Below are 23,477 nucleotides of genomic sequence, written 5' to 3' on the forward strand. Positions count from 1 at the left end.
CGACCCACACTCCGAAGCTGTATCATGAACGCTGTGGTAGGCGTTTGCGGGGAGCAGGGTTGCTGTCCCACTACCCTCTGGAAGCCTCAGCCACGAAGGGCCTGTGGGCACCTTTTCCTGGCACACGGTGCTGTGTCTCTCCACTCTTGGGCTCTGCAGTGACTTGAGGGGTCAAGTCTATGACCCCAGGGGAGGCTGGGCTCATGAGGGGACCAGAGACCTCAGTGCTGTGCAGGCAGTCCCGAACCACCATGGTGGAAGGCCCAGCCCAACTCCCCAGTCCTCCTGCCAGCTCCCTGTGGTGTCCAGGAGACCTGTGGTCAGGCCTGGAGGAGAAGCTCCCCCTCCCCTCGACATCCTCCCTGCCGCCCTTGCTCTTCACCAGAGCCTCCTGACTCCCCAGGACCCCAGAGAGGACTGACTCTCTCCAGCCGACCTCTGGGCTCAGGACAGCCGGGTGGGGCAGCCCCAGGAGCTGCCTGCAGGGGGCAGAGTCGGGGCGGGGACCAAGCCGGACACCCATTCTGGAAGTGTCTGCACTTCCAGGCAGGGGGAGGACGGCAGTGGGTAGCTGGGAGTGCTGGGCCGAGGATGGGCGTTGTCAGGCCTTCAGTGGGGACTGGGAGGTGGGGGGGGGGGGGGGGTCTGTGGAGGAAGGAGAAGAAGGGCCAGTGTCCCGAGTCAGGGGTGGTTGGCAGTGGACGAGGCCGACAGAAACAGACCTGAGCTTGGGGAGCTCCACTCAGAACGAGGCATCCGTCAGGGTTCTGTGCATCCTGATGTCCCTGGCTGGGGGCCAGGCCCCGAAGTGGAGCCTGGGACTGTGAGGGTGCGGGGGTGTGCTGGGGTGGGAGGTGGATGGAGCCCCCCCACCGCCTGGCCCCTTGGGCTGAACCTTGGGCTTCGGAGCCCGAACAGACAGGAAATCACCTAATTGCATTTGCGCAGGAACACCAAATCCCTTGCAGCTGCACGGGGCTGAGCCAGGGCCATGGGCGGGGTCAGCCATCCCAGAGTCCTGACAGCTCCGTGGTGCATGCCAAGGGGCCTGGGCCGCTGGCCGGGGTGGCGCCTTTCCCAGGCCAGAGGCCCGCACCCCACCCCAGGAGAGCTGCCCCCGTTTTAGTTCCCAGAACGGAGCCCAGCTGTGGAATAGTGAGGGGGTGAGGTCATGGGGAGGGGGCCCACATGACTCATATCCTGAGGTAGGGGAAAGGGAGGAGACGGAGAAGCGGCCCAGGGGCCTCCACGTCCTCAGCTCTGCTGGGTCAGAGGCCAGGGGCCGGCGGGGCTTCTCCCCAGCACTGGGTTTTAGGGGAGACACCAGGAGATGCTTACTCTGCACCCCCACTCTTTCCCCCAGGCCCCTAGCCAGGGAGAGCTCAGTCGGAGTGATCCTCCAGGGGCCCAGCTCTGCAGGGATGATGTTCCCAGAGTACACACCTGGGCCTCGTGCCAGGGCCGGCACCGCTGTTGTCGGGGCCATGGCAAGGCAAACAGTCAATGTTTGCCTCACTAAAGTGAGGCTGCAGCACCCTGAAGGGATCCCTGGAGGGGGATGTGGTCCCCTTGTTCCCAAGCCTGTCTGCACACGCATGTGGATGTCAAGAGTTCCAGTGTGTGAGCACGTGCATACTTGTATGTGCATGGGGTGCGGGCATGTGTGCCTGTGTGGCTGGAGCGTGGGCTCGTGGAGAACGTGTGTGAGTTGGGTGTGCGCCTGCATGTGCCCCAGGCCTAGGGAGTCCCGCGCCCGGCCGCACTCCATCTGTTGGGCATGAGCTGTGAGCAGAGTGAGGGCCTTTATGGGGCTGTTGGGCCCGGACTCGTTGCCCTTAGGGGTGGACCTGAGGAGACGTGTGCACACGAGCTTCTGGGGTCTCTGCGCCAATGTGTGCTTCCAAGCCCCGCCTCCCCTATGGCTTGGTGGAGGAGGTCTGTGGAGCTGGAGCGAGGGCCCTGGACCCATCGGAAGCCCAGGTCCAAGAAGGAGCTTGGGCTCCATCTCATGCCCCAGGCCCAAGGACACACACCCAAGCTGAGACCTTGCTCACATGGAGGGGCTGGGACATGGGAACACGGGGAGCAACATGGCCAGGCTTCTCCTCCATGGAACCCCTCCACCTCCTCAACACTCTGCCCCAGCTCTGCACCGCCCTCCGTTTGGAGGGGCTGGGTCGTGAGTGGGAGTGGGAGTGAGCATGAGGGCCCCTGCACCCCGGGCTCTGCCTCCCCAGGTGGAACGAGGCTCAGCAGCCCCCAGCCACGCGGCTACTACTCCATTCAATCAATGCCCCTCCATCTAACAAATACTCCCTCATATAATCAGTACTTCTGCATCCAATCAATATTCCTTCATCAACACCTTTCTATACAACCCATGCTCCTCCGTCTAATCAATGCTCCTCCATCTAACCAATACTCTGCAATTTAACCACTGTCCCTCCATCCATTCAGCGTCCCTCCATCCATCCCATGGTCCCCCAGCCCTCCATGAGCAGCATGGAGGCAGACCCACATCTGTCCTGTGCGCCATCATCTCCCTGATGCTCTTCAGGACAGGGAGGTGTCTCACAATTGCATCGAATGGAGGAAGGCACATCTTTCCAGTGATCCCCACTCTAGGGCTGCCTTGGGAAAGCGCTCCCAGGGAAAACACAAACACAAAGCAGAGGGTTGCCCAGTGTGACCCTCTGATGTGAGCATGGTGGCTGTCCGCTAAGGTCATCCTGATGCTTTTCCTCCTCTGCAGACCGCTGGCCGGACCCCCGAGCTAGCCCGCCAGGCCTCCATAGAGCTGCCCAGCATGGCCGTGGCCAGTACCAAGAGTCGGTGGGAGACGGGTGAGGTACAGGCTCAGTCTGCGGCCAAGACTCCATCCTGCAAGGTAAGATCCCCGCCAGGGGCAAGGCTAGGCTGCAGAGCCAGCGCCTGAGAGTTTAGTAGCAGGCCAGGTTTCCTTGTTAAGACGAGCGTGGGACTGTCCAGGATGAATGTGGGCAGACAGAACCCTGAGGTATTGCAGTAGAGTTGGGTTCACCCTTGCTGGTGTAGAAGGCTGTGTTGTCCGAGTGGAGGTGGATGGCACCTTTATTCCTTTCCCTGCCTCTTCCACTGGGATCACACAGAAAAAGTTTTGGTAGGCAGATCCCAGGCCCCCTGGCCAGGTAAGGCAAGGCAGGAGAGAAGGGCCCAGGGCTTCTACTCCCCGAGATCCAGGGGTCTGCCCTTGTGACATACCCTTCTGCTGCCCGCAGGATATTGTGGCTGGAGACATGAGCAAGAAAAGCCTCTGGGAGCAGAAGGGAGGCTCCAAGACCTCATCAACAATTAAGGTAGAGCCTAAATGTGGTTGGTGCAGGCAGGAAATATTAACTCATTTCGTTGTCACACAAAAACAGAAGACATAAAACAGTTAAAATAGGCCAGGCACAGTGGCTTACACCTGTAATCCCAGCACTTTAGGAGGCCGAGGCGGGCGGATCACGAGGTCAGGAGATGGAGACCATCCTGGCCAACATGGTGAAACACGGTCTATGCTAAAAATACAAAAAAAAAAAAAAATTAGCCGAGCGTAGGAGCACATGCCTGTAATTCCAGCTACTCGGGAGGCTGAGGCAGGAGAATCACTTGAACCAGCAAGTTGGAGGTTGCAGTGAGCCGAGCTCGCACACTGCACTCCAGCCTGGCGACAGAGGGAGACTCAGTCTCAAAAAACAAACAAACAAATAAAAACAAAACAAAACAACTTGACACACTTAGAAAATGAAGATTTGTTCTATTGGTTTTCTTTTATTTTAGAAAAATAAAGCATTGTTTAAATATTTCTTTACAAGTACAAATATAATTTAAATTTAATAAATGTTCAAAGATATCTGTAATTAAGTTTCATTCAGCAGACATATATTATGTCTAATAGAGAACTTGCTAAGTAAGATATAAAGGATTACATGAAAAATCACAAAATTGTCAGTAAGAGTCTTAAAAGTCAGTGATAGGACAGTAGTTAAAAGATATGAAATAGTTATTTATTCTTATACATTAAACAGGGTATTAATAGTTTTAATAACCTTGAAGTTTGACAACACTGTAAAAACATTACAGACCACTTTTATTTATGGAAATACATGCAAATAGCCAACACCAGTTGGGCTTAAGGCTGCTACTTACTTAACCAGTAAGTGACAAAGCTGAAATTCAAACCAGGTTTGAGCTATACCAGTACTACCCTTGAAAAGGTTTCCTTACACTCAGCTTTCCTTAATTTCTTAAACTCTTTTTTTTTTATAATTGAGACAGAATCTTGCTCTATTGCCCAGGCTGGAGTGCAGTGACATGGTCTTGGCTCACTGCAACCTCTGCCTCCCAGATTCAAGCAATTCTCATGCCTCAGCCTCCCAAGTAGCTGTGATTACAGGTGTGCGTCGCTACACCTGGCTAATTTTTGTGCTTTTAGTAGAGGCGGTGTTTTGCCATATCAGCCAGGCTGATCTTGAACTCCTGACCTCAGGTGATCCGCCCACCTCGGCCTCCCAAAATACTGATATTACTAGTGTGAGCCACCATGCCTGGCCAATTTCTTAAACTTTTGATTATACTAAATATGTTCCTTCTGCATGATAACACTGTTTTTCCTTTTATAAAATTAATCTCTTAAAATACTTTAAAATTCAAAGTACACTTTTAGATTCTTTAAAATACTCACTGCCATGTTAATGGCCTTTAGATGTGTGATCATAGCCTATTTGCTTTTCATTGACTTAGTTTCATATTTCTTTGCCTTTTTCCCCCTACTTTTCCTTATAGAACTATTTACTAGTAATGAAATCATTTTAAAGAATACACTTTTTCTTCCTCCTGCTAACTGTTAAGAGAATGTTTTATAATCACTCTGGTCATAGCCTGTAAGTTTCTTTTCTAAACTATCTTTTCAGGATACATATTTATTAACTTGCTTTCAAATGAATATGGTCGTGTCTATGCAGCAAGTTTCTTTTCTTTCTTCTTTTCTTTTTCTCTTTTTTCTTTTTCTTTTCTTTCTTTTTTAAGGCAAGATTTCGCTCTGTAGCCCAGGTTGAAGTGCAGTTGTACAAACATGACTCACTATAGCCTCAACCTCTCTGGCTCAAGTGATCCACCCGCTTCAGTCTCCCAGCCAAGTAGCTGGGACTACAGGTGTGCACCACCATGCTCCGCTAAGTTATTTAGTTTTTTGTAGACATGGATTCTCAGTGTGTTGCCCAGGCTAGTCTTGAACTCCTGGGCTCAAGCCATCTTCCTGCCTTGACCTCTCAAAGTGATAAGATTACAGGCTTGAGCCATTATGCCCGACCTCTTTTTCTTTTCTTTTTCTTTCTTTTTTTTTTTTTTTTTTTTTTTTGAGACAGTCTCGCTCTTGTTGCCCAGGCTGGAGTGCAGTGGCATGATCTTGGCTCACCGCAGCCTCCACTTCCTGGGTTCATGCGATTCTCCTGCCTCAGCCTCCTGAATAGCTGGGATTACAGGCATGCACCACAACGCCCGGCTAATTTTGTATTTTTTAGTAGAGACAGGGTTTCTCCATGTTGGTCAGGCTGGTCTCGAGCTCCTGACCTCAGGTGATCTGCCCGCCTTGGCCTCCCAAAGTGCTGGGATTACAGGTGTGAGCCACCATTCCCGGCCCTTTTTTTCTTTTTAACTGAGCTTATTTATCTGTTCCCCAGCTTGAGTCTGGGTCCTACTGTCTTGGTCAGAGTATTTTACTATATTGACCTGGACAATTCTGCCATCATGAACCATATTCCAAACCTAAATATGTAAGAACATAGAAAGATTATTTTAGAAGCAGAATTTTAACACACACACACTTTATTCTGAAAATTTAGCAACAAAATAAAAGGTGAGTTGTGATAGTTGATGTATCAACGAATAGAAGAAAGCCTGTAATCTGTTTCAGAATGCTGTTTCTGGGGCTGGTAACATCAAAAATAATCAAATTAAATGTTAACTTGCTGACTCATAAGATTTTCTCTAATTTAGAAGTTGGAGAACATATATACTCCTATTACCACTTTCCATCTTTCTCAAATATAGTTTTTATAGTTTTCTGTTGGCTTCATCATCATATTGAAAGATTATTAATCACTTACATATATGTAGTTTTCTGTTAAGTCCTGTTCAATATATTACAAAATTTTGATCTGTGTATGTAATATCAATTAATAAGATGGTGTTTGTTAAATCAGATTATGTGTTCATTCACTTAGTCATTGTTAATACTTCACAGAATATAAATTGTCTTCCATGAGCATGAATTTCTCTCTTAATTCCACATAATTGTCTTAAAATTATGCACCATTTATCGTTAAGAGTGAAAGATTATGTGTCATTTATTGTAGTGGTAGAAGAAAATAAAACCAAAACAGAATACAATCCAAAAGCTTAGGTTTTTGTTGTTACTACAGTAATTACATCTTCATATACTAAGGACAGCACACTATTACTGTCCAAGAATGGTGCCTCGGACAACTGGTTGCTTACACTTTTCAGAGATGAGATAGGAACATAAGCAAGCAGGAAGATTGTTGTCTAAATATGAAGCAAGAAAGGCTTAAATGTCTTTATTCGGGGGATTAGGCATCATAAGTTTTTTTTTAGAGAAATTGTTTTCATGATATTTCCTATCTGCTTTTGTCACTTTGCTTTTGTCTAAGTACATAATATTTATAATATTTATAAATTTATTATTTACATGTTAATACCAACATTTTTGATTTATTTTGTTTTATTAATAGGAGCTCTAATTCACATTTCATAGCCACCTTTGTATAGGCAAAAGAACTGAGAATTAAAAAAAATTTCAAAGGTTAAGGAAAAACGAACTTTCTAGTTTATGGTAATTATTGTTTATACTACTTTGTACGTTCTTGCCTGTTTTTTTCCATTTACTGTGATTGAACTTTTATCTTCTAAATCAAATAACATTGAATAACCACAGTATTGCAAGGCACTTTGGGATGGAACAGTTGAGTCTATTTTTATTTAGCTGTTAACCTCAGCAGATTTATAATCTAGTAGAATGCAAAAATCCCCTCTTTGTGTGTCCTTAATGCAAGTGGGAAGCACTTAGTAGGCACTTGATTATTTTATGTTGTGTGCGTGAATGAAGGCTTCTGCCTTTAGAGGGCTTATCTGGTTTGGGATGAGATAAATTATGAACATTTTGAAAATTAGAAGAGAACAAGACAATAATTATGTCATAGTCCTAATTAAATGAGATTAATTATAGAAGGTGTTTGGTAGAGTACGTGATACATATTAAGTATGCCAAAGTCCTTATTTTCTTGCCTTTTTGCTGAACATTAATATAAGTCTCATAAAGTGTTAAAAATATGTACATACAGAGGTTTTTTTGTTTTGTTTTTAAATAGAAAATAAATGTTCTTGGAATTCGGAGAAGGGATTACTGTGGTGTGTGTAGGCTCAGACTAGGACATCGGTAGAATCTGAAAACGAAAGGGCATTTGGAGAGGTAGGAGAGAGGAGAGCATAAGCCAAGGCATGGAGCTGGGGAAGCTCAGGTAGTATCTGAAGACTAATTGTCTACTTATTTTTTTTAAATATAAAATTGTGAATTTCGTTCTTTCCTTTGCCCACCATCCTCCCCTCTGTTGCTCAGGCTAGAGCGCAGTGGCGTAGTCTCAGTTCACTGCAACCTCTGCCTCCCAAGTTCAAGCGATTCTTGTGCCTCAGCCTCCCAAGTAGCTGGGGCTACAGTTTTGAGCCACCACACCTGGCTAATTTTTATACTTTTAGTAGAGACGGGGTTTCACCATGTTGCCCATGGCTGGACTCAAACTCCTGAGTTCAAGCGATCCATCCATCTAGGCTTCTCAAAGTGCTGGGATTACAGGCATGAGCCACCGCGCCCAGCCTAATTGTCTACTTTGATTGGAGCATAGGATGTGTGAGTAGGAATGTGGAAGACGAAGCTAGATAGAGGGGATGGGAACAGATTGTTGATAGCCTTGTTCCGTTGGGAAGAGTTTGGGTTTTATGTAGTTCCTTAAGATTTATGGATTCATAATTCATACATAAAGACTGAATGTTTTAAATATGAGAAGTATTGCCTATTGAAGAATACTTCTTTAGAGATTGTATACCTATCAACAGATGATCATGTTGGTTTAAAACATGTTAAAAACTCTTTTGGAGCTAACCATAAACAAAATCATACATTATAGAAGACTTATCATTTGCAAGTAATACTTTCTGGGAGCTCTGTAAATCCTCAGATGTTAAGATTAAGACAACTTTTTGTGGAATTCTTTATCTGAATTATATTTCCATTGAGATTAATACATTATGTTTCTTACATGTACGCATATTCTACAAGTTAATATCCTTTTCAGCTTTAATGAAGGTTTTATTTCACTTGAATCCTTTTTGCTCAGGTTAGAGCATTTGCTGAATTAGTTCAGTGATTTTTGGTGGGGGAGGTATAGAACATTTCTGTTCTTTTTCTGGTTAAGAGCTGCCATTTTCTTAGTCCTTACATTTTTCTTTCTTTGTGGGGGCAGAGGGCATTTTACATCAATAGATTTAGTTTTTTTTTTCTTTTTTCTTTCGAGATGGAGTCTCTCTGTCACCCAGGCTGGAGTGCAGTGGTGTGATCTCTGCTCACTGCGAGCTCTGCCTCCCAGGTTCACGCCATTCTTCTGCCTCACCCTCCCGAGTAGCTGGGACTACAGGCGCCCACCACCACACCCAGCTAATTTTTTTGTATTTTTAGTAGAGACAGGGTTTCGCTGTTAGCCAGGATGGTCTCGATCTCGTGAACTCGTGATCCGCCCGCCTCGGCCTCCCAAAGTGCAGGGATTGCAAGGTTGAGCCACCGTGCCCAGCCTAGTTTTTTTTCTTAAACTGTTTAGAGTCATTGCCTTTTAACTTTAATACAAATGCTTGGCTGGGCATGGTGGCACACGCCTGTGGGCCCAGCTCCTCAAGAGGCCGAAGCAGGAGAATCGCCTGAGCCCAGGAGGTCAAGACTACAGTGAGCTGTGATTGTGCCATTGCACTCCAAGCCTGTCTCAAAAAAACTTCCAAAAACAAATGCTTGGTGTTAGACTAGACTCATGCATTTAGCCCCTAGATTGGGCCTCTAGCTTCTCCATTGCCTTAACAAAGTATCTTCTGGGTAGCTCTCAAAACAGTGGTAACCATGAATGTTAAATCTATGAATGTCATACTGTCTCATACCGTAAATCTGCAGAATTCCTCCCTTGATTGATATTTTATTCTCTCTTTTCTTCTACATATGTGTATATGTACATATATAGTTATCCTTCGATGTCTGTAGGGGATTGGTTCCAGGAACTCCCCCATCCAATACAAAAAACTGGATGCTCAAGTTCCAATTTTCTTATATAAGGTGGCATAATATTTTCATATAAACTATGCACACCCTCCCATATACTTTAAATCATCTCTAGATTATTTATAATACTTAATGTAAATGCTGTGAAAATAGTTGTTATACTGTATTTTTAAAATTTTGTATTTATTGAATGTTTTTGATAGATGGTTGATTGAATCTGCAGATGTAGAACTCATGGATATGAAGGGCTAACTGCATATATGTGTGTGTGTGTGTGTGTGTGTGTGTGTGTGTAAATTTAAAAAAAAAAGGGAATTTCTAGCCCTTTGAGCAAACATAAGGAACATTTATAAAGAGTTGAAAGATAGGAAGATGTGCTGAGGGAATTTGACTGATTCAAGTTCTGAGGGAGCCTTTGGGATCTCAAGAAACCTACTGATGTACATTTATTTATAAGCTGCCATAAGGTGATAATGTGGGTGTAATTAATTTAGTGCTTTAAGTGAGAATTTGGGCAGTTGAGGGTTTTCTGTATACGAAAATCTATGTTTGTAATCTTACATTTAGGGATGGAGAGATTGCTTTTGAAAGAATATACCAGTATCTCCTATAGCATTTCAGAGGTAAAATGTTATCTAGAAGGATCACTTGAGCTCGGCAGTTCAAGGCTGTAGTGAACTATGATCATGCCATTGCACTCCTAACCTGGCAGCAAAGAGAGACCCTCATCTCTAAAAAACATAAAATGAAATTTATCTTTATTTTCAATATAATCTATAAGTTCACATCTTATGTTTTTTTGAAATGTAACAATAGATAAATAAATAAAATGGTACAGTAATTTTATTTATTAGGAAAATTTCAGGAGACTCGCTGGTTTGTTAAAATGTAAAACTAGGCCAGGTGCAGTGGCTCATGCCTGTAATCCCAGCACTTTGGGAGGCCGAGGCAGGGAGATCACCCGAGGTCAGGACTTTGAGACCAGCCTGGCCAACATGGTGAGACCCCTGTCTCTACTAAAAAGACAAAAATTAGCCAGACGTAGTGGCGGGTGCCTGTAATCCCAGCTACTCTGGAGGCTGACATAGGAGAATTGCTTGAACCCGGGAGGCGGAGGTTGCAGTGAGCCAAAATCGCGCCACCGTACTCCAGCCTGGGCAACAGAGCGAGAGTGTCTCAAAAAAAAAAAGTAAAACTAGCTGTAGAATAAATACCAGATTAGAATACAGTTTTTAGGCTTGGTGCAGTGGCTTATACATGTAGTTCCAGCACTTTGGGAGGTCAAGGTGAGAGGATTGCTTGAGGCTAGGAGTTCGAGACCAGCCTGGAAACATAGCAAGACGCTGTCTCTACCAAAAAGATTAAAATTAGCCGCATGTGGTGGTGTGTGCCTATAGTCCCAGCAACTTGGGAGGCTGAGGCGGGAGAATTGCTTGAGTTCAGGATTTCGAGGCTGCGGTGAGCTATGATTGCACTCCAGCCTGGGCAACAGAGTGAGACCCTGTCTCAAATAAACAAACAAATAAACGAATAAGCAAGCAAGCAATTTTTAAGTTGAACATCAGTTCTCTACTTGACTCCAGAGTTAAATAGGCATCCAGTTGCTTTTTGTGTTTATTTTTATATTCACTGCTTTTGCCTGCAGCTGTGTTTCTGGTTCTAAGTAAATATAACATATGCTGCTGGTACACATATGTCTTAGGCAACATATGTTTCATTCACTGGATTGTTAGCTCTGTTTTGTTTTGTCACTACTTTAGTCCCAGTACCAATAACTGTGCCAGGCACAAAGTAGGTGTTTAGTTAATATTGTTAAATGAACAAATACAAATATTCGATTTTATCACTTGAATCCTCATTTATTAGTACTATACTATCTTTTCTTAGCTGTTTTTGTGAACATATGTGTGCTGGTCTTGTACCCTAACTAGATTGGAAGTACATTGTGGGTAGAAACTTGGTTTTATTTGTTTTTCCTATATTCTCCTTTACAGCAGTCCATACCTGATGGGAAGTAGGTATTTCCCAAACATGTGATTGAACTGAAATACATTGGTAGATTTCATTTTATCAGGAGACTGCCAAAAGTATAGTCATAAATAAGGAATTTGGAAGAGAATCAAAAAGCTAGTATGTACTCATCTGTCAGCTTGAAGCCTGTATAAGTCTCCATAGTTCTGTGGAGTAAAAAGGGTAGGGTTCTGGGGCTGGATGCGGTAGCTCACACCTGTAATCCCAACACTTTGGGAAAAAAAAAGAGGGTTCTGGGACTATTCTTTGCTTCTTCTTCTTCTTCTTCTTCTTTTTTTTTGAGACAGTTTTGCTCTGTCATTCAGGCTGGAGTGCAGAGGCATGATTTCGACTCATCACAACCTCTACCTCTCGGGTTCAAGCAGTTCTCCTGCCTGAGCCTCCTGAGTAGCTGGGATTACAGGTGATTGCGACCACACCTGGCTAATTTTTTTAATATTTTTAGTAGAGATGGGGGTTTTACCACGTTGGCCAGGCTGGTTAAGAACTCCTGACCTCAAGTGATCCGCCCGTCTCGGCCTCCCAAAGTGCTAGGATTACAGGCGTGAGCCACTGCGCCCGGCCTCTAGGACTGTTCTTTTCCTTGCTCCTTAACAGACTATTTCCTGCTTTTTGTTTTGTTTTGCTTTATTTTTTGTTTTTGGCCTTCTAACTGTGTTACAAATGGTTTAAGTCAGTGGTTCTCCAAGGGTGGTCCCAGATCAGCAGCATTATCACCTGGGTACTTACTAGAAATGTAAATTCTTGGGCCCCACTCCAGACCTACTGAATGAGCAACTCTGAGGGTAGAACCTAAAAAAATTGTGTTTTAACAAGTCATCTAGGTGATTCTGATGGTAAAGTTTGATGTCACCAAATGATAATGACACTTTTTTTTTTTTTTTTTTTTGAGATGGAGTCTCACTCTGTCACCCAGTCTGGAGTGCAGTGGCGTGATCTTGGCTCACTGCAACTTCCACCTCCCAGGTTCAAGCAATTCTACTGTCTCAGCCTCCTGAGTAGCTGGGACTATAGGCACGCGCCACCATGCCTGGCTAATTTTTGTGTTTTTAGTAGAGATGGGGTTTCATCGTACTGGTCAGGCTGGTCTCGAACTCCTGACCTCAGGTGATCCACCTGCCTGGGTCTCCCAAAGTGCTGGCATTACAGGCATGAACCACCGCACCTAGCCTGATAAAGACACTGTCTTTAAGAGAGAGGGCTAGAGGCAATGATTATGTGCCAGAGAAAACTAGCAGCCTAGATTTAAGAGGATAATATAATCCAAAGCTTTTCAGAGGGAATAGATATAGTTTATAGAAGGCATTAAGACATAAAGCAGATTATTGAAACTTCATTGTACACTGTAACCATTTAATTGACTATTACTTATATATTTCCTCTTTTACTTTGAAGTTTGTGTTCAAATCAAAAGATGAGAACCTTAAATTAATCAAGCTTTATAATATTTTATTTTAGATTTTTGTAAAGGTGAATGCTGTTTATATTCCATAGCAAGTAACTGAAAAGCTACTGAAAAGTGTCCAACCCAAGAATTTTGTGTATTTTTCATTTTGAATATACTTCTCAGTGATTTCAATTTTGAATCCTAGCCGTTTTAAATTTTAGAATACAAGGTAGTTTAAAATGGCTTCAATAAGGCTGGGCGCGGTGGCTCGCACCTGTAATCCCAGCGCTTAGGGAGACCGAGGTGGGTGGATCACGAGGTCAGGAGTTTGAGAACAGCCTGACCAACATGGTAAAACCCTGTCTCTACTAAAAATACAAAAATTAGCTGGGTGTGGTGGTGTGCACCTGCAATCCCAGCTACTCAGGAGGCTGAGGTAGAATTACTTCGACCCCGGGAGGCTGAAGTTGCAGTGAGCCGAAATCGCACCACTGCACTTCAGCCTGGGCAAGAGAGCGAGACTCTGTCTCAAAAGAAAAAAACAGGGTTGGGGGGCTTTAATAAATTAAGTGCCACATTTTAAATATTTTAATTGTTTATTAGATATTGCGTATGCAGATAAACCTGTTTAAATATAGAAGATTTATATTCCTATTTACATATATCCTTTTGACAAATTAGAATTGAAAATAATATAAAAATAAATTTTCAGCCAGGCGCGGTGGCTCACGCCTGTAATCCCAGCACTTTGGGAGGCTGAGGCGGGTGGATCACGAGGCCAGGAGATCGAGACCACAGTGAAACCCCGTCTCTACTAAAAATACAAAAAATTAGCCAAGTGCGGTGGCAGGCGCCTGTAGTCCCAGCTACTCGGGAGGCTGAGGCAAGAGAATGGCGTGAACCCGGGAAGCGGAGCTTGCAGTGAGCTGAGATGGCGTCACTGCACTCCAGCCTGGGCAACAGAGTGAGACTCCGTCTCAAAAAATAAATAAATAAATAAAATAAAAAATTAAATAAAAAAATAAATTTTCTTTCTGTCATGCAGACTTAAATAGTAAAATATCTTCCTTCTATTATTTTTATCTTTTTTGTTTATAATGGTTAGGAAGTGAATATCTAATTTTCCATACTGTGAAAAATACGTATAAAGTATCATGGAAGTTCAACATTCATTTTCCTTGAAGATAATTCCAAAGTTTTCTTCTCCAGAAATATATCCTGTTATCATGAGGTTTAGTTGTACTGATAAATGGCAGTTGATGATTTGTAATTTTTTAAACATATTTTATTCATAACACTTTTTTTTGTTGTTGTTTTTGAGACGGAGTCTCACTCTGTTGCCCAGGCTGGAGTTCAGTGGTGTGGTCTCGGCTCACTGCAACCTCCACCTCCTGGGTTCAAGCACTTCTCTGCCTCAGCTTCCCAAGTAGTTGGGATTACAGGCACCTGCCACCATGCCCGGCTAATTTTTTTTTGTATTTTTAGTAGAAATGGGGTTTCACCATCTTGGCCAGGCTGGTCTTGAACTCCTGACCTCGTGATCCACCCGCCTCGGCTTCCCAAAGTGCTAGGATTACAGGCGTGAGCCACCGCGCCCTGCCTTTTTTTTTTTTTTTTTTAAGATGGAGTCTCACCGTTTCGCCCAGGCTGGAGTGCAGTGGTACGATCTCTGCACACTGCAACCTCCGCCTCCCGTGTTTGAGTGATTCTTCTGTCTCAGCCTTCCGAGTAGCTGGGAATACAGTGCCTGGCTAATTTTTGTATGTTTAGTGGAGACAGGGTTTCACTGCGTTGGCCACGCTGGTCTCGAACTCCTGACCTCAAGTGATCCCCCCGCCTCAGCCTCCCAAAATTCTGGGATTACAGGTGTGAGCCACTTGTCCGACCTATTTTCCTCTTTTTCTTTTTACCTTTTTTCCTTCCCTTTTTTTCTTCCTTTTGCTGTTTTCGTCTTTATGTCTCTCACCCTCGCCCTTCCTCAGTTCAATTCAAAGAGCAATATACTGCCATATCTGGAGAATTTTTAGCTGGAATTTAATCTGTATTTTAAAAGAGTAAGAATTTATACCAATTATTATGTTTTCGACTGAGGTCATTTTACAGGAGGAATTCTTTTTTTTATGTAGGAATGTGTTTTAAGACTTTTTGTTTCTAACGTCTAAGTTTTGTAGAGAAGAAAAAGGTAAAAGATTGACATTATTCTCATAGTCTTTTACTCTTTTCTCAAAGGTCTTAGTTCAGGTCCTAATTTTCTTTCAATTATACTCATTTATTTAACCAGTCTCCTTTAGGTGGTCATTTGGGTTGTATAGATATTCTTGTCTGTGTTTTATCAGTCATGTATTATATAATTTCACGTATGTGCAAATATATATTTGAAGGATAACATTCTAAAATTGCTGAGTTAAAGGGTATATGCATTTACAAACTTGACAGATATTACCAGTTGTCCTCTATAAAGTGAAACTGGTTTATATCACCACAGCTAACATATAAATGTCTGTTTTCTACCATATTATTAAATTACTGAACTTTATCCATCTGATGGAAAAGGAGAAATCTGATTGTACTTTATTTTTTATATTTTTAATTTTTTTATGAGATGTCTTGGTATGTTGGCCAGGATGGTCTCAAACTCCAGCCTCAAGCAGTCTTCTCACCTCAGTCTCCCAAAGTTCTGGGATTACAGGCATTAGCTACCATGCCTGGCCCTGATTACTACCCTGCCACCCACCCCCTCCCCTTTTTTTTTTTTTGTTTTTTTTTTTTTGAGACAGGGTCTCACCCATGTTAGAGTATGGTGGTGTGATCACTGCTCACTGCAGCCTTGGCCTCCTGGGCTGAGGTGATTCTCCTGCCTCAGCCTCCCAAGTAGCTGGGACCACAGACACATGCCACCATGCCTGGCTGATTTTTTAAATTATTTGTAGGGACGTGGTCTCGCTATGTTGCACAGGCTAGGCTCAAACTCCTGAGCTCAAGTTATCCTCCCGCCTCGGCCTCCCAAAGTGCTGTGATTACAGTGCTGAGCCACTGTGCCCAGCCTCTGATTATACTTTTAATTGTAATTTCTCTTATGCTTGAAGTTGAACATATACAGTAAAGACCTTACGGTATTGTAGGCTGAAGTTTCAGAATCATCCAGGACCAATGATGTTAGCAGAAATGCAAAACTAGCCAAGGAGTACCGAGAGGACAAAATTGATAATTGATATTGTTATTACCTTCAAAGTTTGATTGCATTCATTAGCTTATTATTTTTATTAAAGTCATTTTAAAGAGCATATAAAGTTCTATGCCAAAGCATGTTTGGCCTGACAAGTTGGGCTGTCACTTCCTTTTGACAAGACTTTCATTTTTATCAGCTTTAAATGCATGTGTCATTACTATTCCGGTTAGGTAACATAATTATCCCACTGCAGAATATATAATTTCAAAAGAGTCTTGTGGATATTTGATGCCTTTTCCTCTGAAAACAATTGAATTGTTTTCAGACCACTTTTATCTCAGTAAGATAAATGTAATCCTTCCTTTAATTGTAATGTAAAATTTAAGAGCACATTGAAATGAAAACAAAAGCTTAACACTACCTACATTTTGAAAGTTATAAGAGACTAGACAAGTTGGATTTTATGTTTCTTGTGGTACCGAATAGAAACAAACATCATTCAAACTAAGCTTGAATGAGAATTAAGTTTAATGGCTCACTTGCTAAACCTGAGTTGCACAATCCTCACAATTCCTTAGGGATGTGGCAAGGTCATCCTTAAACGTAAAGTTCTTGCTCACTTAATGGAAAGCACTGTAGATACATAAATAACATTGTTACCTGTCTTAGTGGGTCAGTATAATAGACGGGGGTGGTGGTACATGTGAGAGTAGTGAAATTTATAGCTAGTTTTGAGGCCCTTGTCATTTTTAAGAGCTATTATGAGTCACTTTAACAAGTTAATGTTTGTGACATAGTTCCAATTTCTTATGTGAAAGATAGTATTTCAATTGTAAATGTTCTTTTAATATTCTGGAGAGCTGCTCTTTCCTAGCCCCTCTGTTTTACTGACTTTAAAAGTTGTTTACAGTTTGTTTCATGTTCAAATGTAGGGTTTTAGTAATTCCTTGGGGTGGAGGGCAGGAATGGGCAGAAGGCCATTGTTTCTAATTTTCCTTTTCCCAACTTTCACTTTCTTTTTTCTATGGATTACATGTCAAAGTGGGTGAGAAAAATGGTGGGGATTGAGAAAAGGGAGCAATTTATTGTTTGTAGGGGAGGTCCAAAATAAAGTCACTTAAGGAATCTGTCATAAAATTTAAATATATGATGAAACTTGTGCAAGGGGATTATAAGAACTGATTTTACTTTAACCCTTCCTGCTTTATAAAAAGATCTTGTTGATGGCAAAAAGACAAACACTTCAGCAAACTGTACTGTACACCTTGCATTTGTTTGCATTAATATTAGTTATTTTATTTTATTTTTTGATATGGAGTCTCACTCTGTTACCCGGGATGGAGTGCAGTGGCACAATCTCGGCTCACTGCAACCCCTGCCTCCTGGGTTCAAAGCAATTATCCTGCCTCAGCCTCCCGAGTAGCTGGGATTACAGATGCCATCAGGCCCGGCTAATTTTTGTATTTTTAGTAGAGACAGGGTTTCACCATGTTGGCCAGGCTGGTCTTGAACTCTTGACCTCAAGTGATCCACCCGCCTCAGCCTCCCAAAGTGCTGAGATTACAGGTGTGAGCCACCACACCCGGCAGTATTAGTTGTTTTATATTGTAGACTCTTAAATGATGTGGACTATGTGTTGTAAAATCCATACCCTGAAGTAAAATGCATTTAGATGTCCCCCCCGCCCTTTTTAACTTAAATCCTTTTTCCCCCTTGCAGTCAGTGCATTTTTATATTTGTACATACTTTGTGAGAAATGTGTAAAGGAAATATTTTTGCATCTAATTGTTCTAACTTCCAAAGGTTCTTTACTGAGTTAAAAAGACTTTTTTTTTTTTTTGGTCTAAACTGAATTTTGTCTGTCTTTCCCCTACTCAGGCCCAGATTGCCTTCCTACAGGGAGAAAGGAAGGGCCAAGAAAATTTGAAGAAGGATCTTGTGAGGAGGATCAAAATGTTGGAGTATGCTCTTAAACAGGAAAGGTAATTCAGTAAAATGAAAAGTGGTGTTCTTTTTTGTTTGTTTGTTTTGAGACGGAGTTTCGTTCTTGTTGCCCAGGCTGGGGTGCAATGGTGCGATCTTGGCTCACCGAAACCTCCACCTCCCAGTTCAAGCAATTCTTCCACCTCAGCCTCCCCCAGTAGCTGGGATTATAGGCATGCACCACCACACCCAGCTAATTTTGTATTTTTAATAGAGACGGGGTTTCTCCATGTTGGTCAGGCTGGTCTCGAACTCCTGACCTCAGGTGATCTGCCCACCTTGGCCTCCTAAAGTGCTGGGATTACAGGTGTGAGCCACTGAGCCTGGCCAAAATGGTGGTCTCTTAAATGTTGGAATAATTTTTTCATCATTCCTAAAATAAATTGAAATGTTAATACTTCTTGAGTTCAGGTGTGTCTGTAGTAAACATTTGTATGAATGGTTGTAATATGTTAATTTTATTATGAATAGTTTAATAATGATCAAAAAACTGATTTATATGATTTCTTAAAAATTAGCAACATTTTTTTCCTACTCTGCCTGTTTTGAGGAAGCAGATATGCTCCCTGAACTGTTAATACCCATTCATTTTAAAGTTGAAATAGTTTTTAATTTTTAAAGCAAGTTTCTATAATGTTTACTCCTTTTCCTGTCATTTAATATTATTCAATTTGATGTATTTTCTTTAGAAAAAAATTGTTCTAGCAGACTAATGGCGATTCCTCAGGGATCTAGAACTAGAAATTCCATTCGACCCAGCCATCCCATTACTGGGTATATACCCAAAGGACTATAAATCATGCTGCTATAAAGACACATGCACACGTATGTTTATTGCCGCATTATTCACAATAGCAAAGACTTGGAACCAACCCAAATGTCCAACAATGATAGACTGGATTAAGAAAATGTGGCACATATACACCATGGAATACTATGCAGCCATAAGAAATGATGAGTTCATGTCCTTTGTAGGGACATGGATGAAATTGGAAATCATCATTCTCAGTAAACTATCGCAAGAACAAAAAACCAAACACCGCATATTCTCACTCATAGGTGGGAATTGAACAATGAGAACACATGGACACAGGAAGGGGAACATCACACTTCAGGGACTGTTGTGGGTTGGGGGGAGGAGGGAGGGATAACACTGGGAGATATACCTAATGCTAGATGACGAGTTGGTGGGTGCAGTGCACCAGCATGGCACATGTATACATATGTAACTTACCTGCACATTGGGCACATGTACCATAAAACCTAAAGTATAATAATAATAATAATAATAATAAAAAAAAAAAAAAAAGATTCTATATAGACTTTTTTTTTTTTTTTTTGAAATGGAGTCTCGCTCTGTCGCCCATGCTGGAGTGCGGTGGTGCAATCTCGGCTCACTGCAAGCTCCACCTCCCAGGTTCACGCCGTTCTCCTGCCTCAGCCTCCCAAGTAGCTGGGACTACAGGTGCCCGCCACCACGCCTGGCTAATTTTTTGTATTTTTAGTAGAGATGGGGTTTCACCATGTTAGCCAGGATGGTCTCGATCTCCTGACATCGTGATCCCCCAATCTCGGCCTCCCAAAGTGTTGGGATTACAGGCGTGAGCCACCGCGCCCAGCCTATAGACTTTTTTGTGTATTTTGTTCTTTTGCTGTCTGCCATTACAATCTGTCGAGAAGCTTATCTTAGCTTTCTATTTTGCTAGTGTCTAAGATACTCCAGTAACTAAATTTGGGTCACAAGTAAAGGAAAATAGGTTGTGAGTGAGATTTTTGGAAGTTATATGAGTTATTTATTTGCTTTAATGAATGGGCCTTGGCTTTTTTTGTCGACAATCTGAGTTCATTTGTTTTAGATAACTGAGTACTTATAGGTGATATCAGAATTATCTATTTTGCTACTTTCTTGCTTTGTTTTTAATGATGCTTGTTTTGTTTTTCTCTTTTTGAAGTTGGTGAATGGGATATTTGCAATAAAATAGCATTTAGATGCAATTAGATAAATAGATGATATTTATGAATAATGAGAAACAGATAAAATTTTATTAGAACTCATGTTCATCATCATGTAGAATCTTTAAATGGCGTAAGAATTGAAAGGTTGACCTCTTAGTGAAAAATACGTGTTTCTTTTCATACTTTGGGAAAGTTGATGAAAAGCTGTATTAGGGACATGGAAAGAAAAAACATTTTTAGGCTGGGCGTGGTGGCTCATGCCTGTAATCCCAGCACTTTGGGAGGCTGAGGCGGGCAGATCACAAGGTCAGGAGATCAAGACCATCCTGGCTAACACGGTGAAACCCCATCTCTACTAAAAATATAAAAAAATTAGCCAGGCATGGTGGTGGGCGCCTGTAGTCCCAGCTACTTGGGAGGCTAAGGCAGGAGAATGGTGTGAACCCGGGAGACGGAGCTTGCAGTGATCCGAGATTGCACCACTGCACTCCAGCCTGGGCGGCAGAGCAAGACTCCATCTCAAAAAAAAAATAAAAAAATAAAAAATAAAAAACATTTTTAAAAATACATAATTTGGGAGTAGTGAGTTTTTTTTTTTTTTTTGAGGTGGAGTCCTGCTTTGTTGCCTAGGCTGGAGTGCAGTGGTGTGATCTTGGCTCACTGCAACCTCTACCTCCCGGGCTCAAGCAATTCTCCTGTCTCAGCCTCCTGAGTTGCTGGGACTACAGGCGCATGCCACCATGCCCGGCTAATTTTTTTGCATTTTTAGTAGAGACAGGGTTTCACCATATTGGTCAGACTGGTCTTGAACTACTGACCTCAGGTAATCCACCGCCTCAGCCTCCCAAAGTGCTGGGATTACAGGCGTGAGCCAATGTACCTGGCCGAGTATTTGAGATTTTTTTTTTTTTTTTTGAGACGGAGTTTTGCTCTGTTGCCACGCTGGAGTGCAGTGGCACGATCTTGGCTCACTGCAACCTCCACCTCCTGGGTTCAAGCAGTTCTCCTGCCTCAGCCTCCCGAGTAGCTGGGATTACAGGCGCTCGCCACCATGCCCAGCTAATTTTTGTATTTTCAGTAGAGACGGGGTTTCACCATGTTGGCTGGGATGGCCTCTGTCTCTTGACTTCATGATCCGCGTGCCTCAGCCTCCCAAAGTACTAGGTGACGTGAGCCACTGTGCGCGGCCCGGAGTGGTTATTTTCATCTGGAAGAGGAAAGTAGAAAGGAGTGCAGAGTAAGAGGAGGTGAGGCTTGAATAGCATCAAATAAGAAGGTGCTTGTCAGACACACAAGGTGCAGGAAGTAGAGAGAACATGTTTGACATGGAACAAAGCAGTTTCATGTGTTCAGAAATTTGTAATCTTTGTGTGTGGAGAGTAGGATGTTGGTTGTGGTCCTCCTCTCAGTTGATGACCGATAATGGTAGAGGGGGCAAGAGTCAGATCACAGAGAGCCTAACCAAGGAGTTCAGACTTTTATCTTACATGTAACAGGGAATGTGGGAGGTTTAAATTTTTTTTTTTTTTTGAGACAGGGTCTTGCTCTGTTGCCCAGGCTGTAGTGCAGTGGCACAGTCATGGTTCACTGCAGTGTCAACCTTCTGGGCACAGATGATCCTCCCAGTTCAGCCTCCCGAGTGGCTGGGAATACAGATATACTCCAGTCCACGCAGATAAATTTTTAATTTTTTAGAGAGACAGGGTCTCGCCCTGTTGCCAGGGCTGGTCTGGAACTCCTGGGCTCAAGCAGGCCTCCTGCTGTAGCCTCTCAAAGTGCCATGATTATAGGCATGAGTCACCATGCCCAGCCAAAAAAATTTTATCTAAAATGATCTCAAACTAATGGAGGAGTTGCAAGAATCTTGTATACCCTTTACCCAGATTCACCAGTTGAAATGTTTTGCTATATTTGCTTTATTGTGTTTGCTCTCTCTGTAGGTATCATTTTTTCCCCTAAATCATTTGCTAGTTTGTCCCTAACTACCTCTGTGTATATTTCCTAAGAGCAAGGACATTTCCTTATGTGATTTTAGTACATTACCAATTAAAGAAATGTAACATTGATATTCTATTATCTGATATAGTCTATATTCAGATGTTCTAAAAGTGATCTTTATAGCATTTTTTTTCCTGGTCCAGGATCCAATCTGGAAATATATACTGCATTTAGTTGTTAAGCACTTGAAAGTTTTAAGCAAGATAGAGTATGAAATACATTTTAGAAAGATCTCCTGACCTCAGTGTGGGGGTGGACTGGAAAGATCTGTAAACACAGGCAGAAAGATTGTAATAGTCTAAGATGAGAAATGATAACACAGTAGCTGCTGAAATAGAGACACATCAACTATAAAAAAATTTTAAGTAGAGTCCATGAAATCTGAAGCTTATATAAAAATTTGGAGATGGGACAGTGGGTGAGTGAGAAAGATAATTTGAGAATGACTCCCAAGTTCCTGGCTTGAAGGACTATCTGAATTATGAGAGACTTTTAGAAGGTATCAAAGGAATTAAAAAGAAGAATTAAAGAGCAGATATGTGAGGGGGACGCATGATGAGAGATATATGCTTGGGAATCATCAATATTATTGTGAATGAAGTGAAAGGAGTAGTTGATAGAACAAGTATTGTGGAAACAGAAGAGAGAACTAGAAGGAGTGACAGGAAGTAGAAATATTTGAAGAGAAGGCAGAGGAAGAAGAGCCAACAAAGAAATAGAGAAGGAAGGAGGAGAGAGTAGTATTTTGGGAGTGAGTTAAAGGAGGAAGTTCAATAACTGAAGGTGCTAAAGACTCCAAGTAAGTTGTATACTGAAAATAGTCATTTGGAGTTGCCAGTTGGAAGCTTACTGGTACCCTTACTAAAGCAGCCTCAGTAAGGCAGCAGGAACATGAGCCAGATCACAGAGGATCGAGGGCTGAGAAGGATGAAGTGGGGAGAGATGGAGTTGCTTATTATTATTATTTTTCTTTGAGACAGAGTCTTGCTCTGTCACCAGGCTGGAGTGCAGTGGCGTGATCTCGGCTCACTGCAACCTCCGCCTCCTGGGTTCAAGCCATTCTCCTGCCTCAGTCTCCTGATTAGCTGGGACTACAGGCGTGTGCCACCACACTGGGCTAAATTTTGTATTTTTAGTAGAGATGGGGTGTCACCATCTTGGCCAGGATGGTCTCGATCCCTTGACCTTGTGATCCGCCCGCCTTGGCCCCCCAAAGTGTTGGGATTACAGACGTGAGCCACTGTGCCTGGCAGAGTTGCTTATTTTTTTAAGAAATTTGACTCTGAAGGACAGTAGAGATAAGGAACTGGCTGAATCTAGGGAAGATTTTTTTCTTCTCTTTCTTAACTAAGTGGGATTGCTCCTGGAAAACAGTTCCTGCTTTTGTGTCTTTTTTTTTTGAAATGGAGTTTTGCTCTTTTTGCCCAGGCTGGAGTGCAATGGCACGATCGCGGTGCACTGCAACCTCCACCTCCCGAGTTCAAGTGATTCTCCTGCCTCAGCCTCCCCAGTAGCTGGGATTACAGGCATGCACCACCACACCCGACTAATTTTGTATTTTTGGTAGAGATGGGGTTTCTCCATGTTGGTCAGACTGG

General features: G+C 42.8%; 1 protein-coding gene across 3 annotated transcripts in view; it reads left to right on the plus strand.

The window, feature by feature from the left end:
- The window catches only part of LOC134739370 (lymphocyte-specific protein 1-like), a 31,756-nt gene that overhangs the window by 2,171 nt on the left and 6,108 nt on the right, over positions 1–23,477 (plus strand). Inside the window, exons 2-4 of one of the 3 annotated variants that reach the window (XM_063663412.1) lie at positions 2,753–2,887; positions 3,258–3,335; positions 17,821–17,924. In XM_063663412.1, the coding sequence (XP_063519482.1) occupies positions 2,753–2,887; positions 3,258–3,335; positions 17,821–17,924 (317 nt within the window). Of the gene's footprint in view, positions 1–2,752; positions 2,888–3,257; positions 3,336–17,820; positions 17,929–23,477 lie in introns of those variants that run through there. The other 2 variants (XM_063663413.1, XM_063663414.1) reach the window with 2 other exon arrangements.

This window comes from Pongo pygmaeus, chromosome 23 (genome assembly GCF_028885625.2).
Source record: "Pongo pygmaeus isolate AG05252 chromosome 23, NHGRI_mPonPyg2-v2.0_pri, whole genome shotgun sequence".
NCBI lineage: Eukaryota > Metazoa > Chordata > Mammalia > Primates > Hominidae > Pongo > Pongo pygmaeus.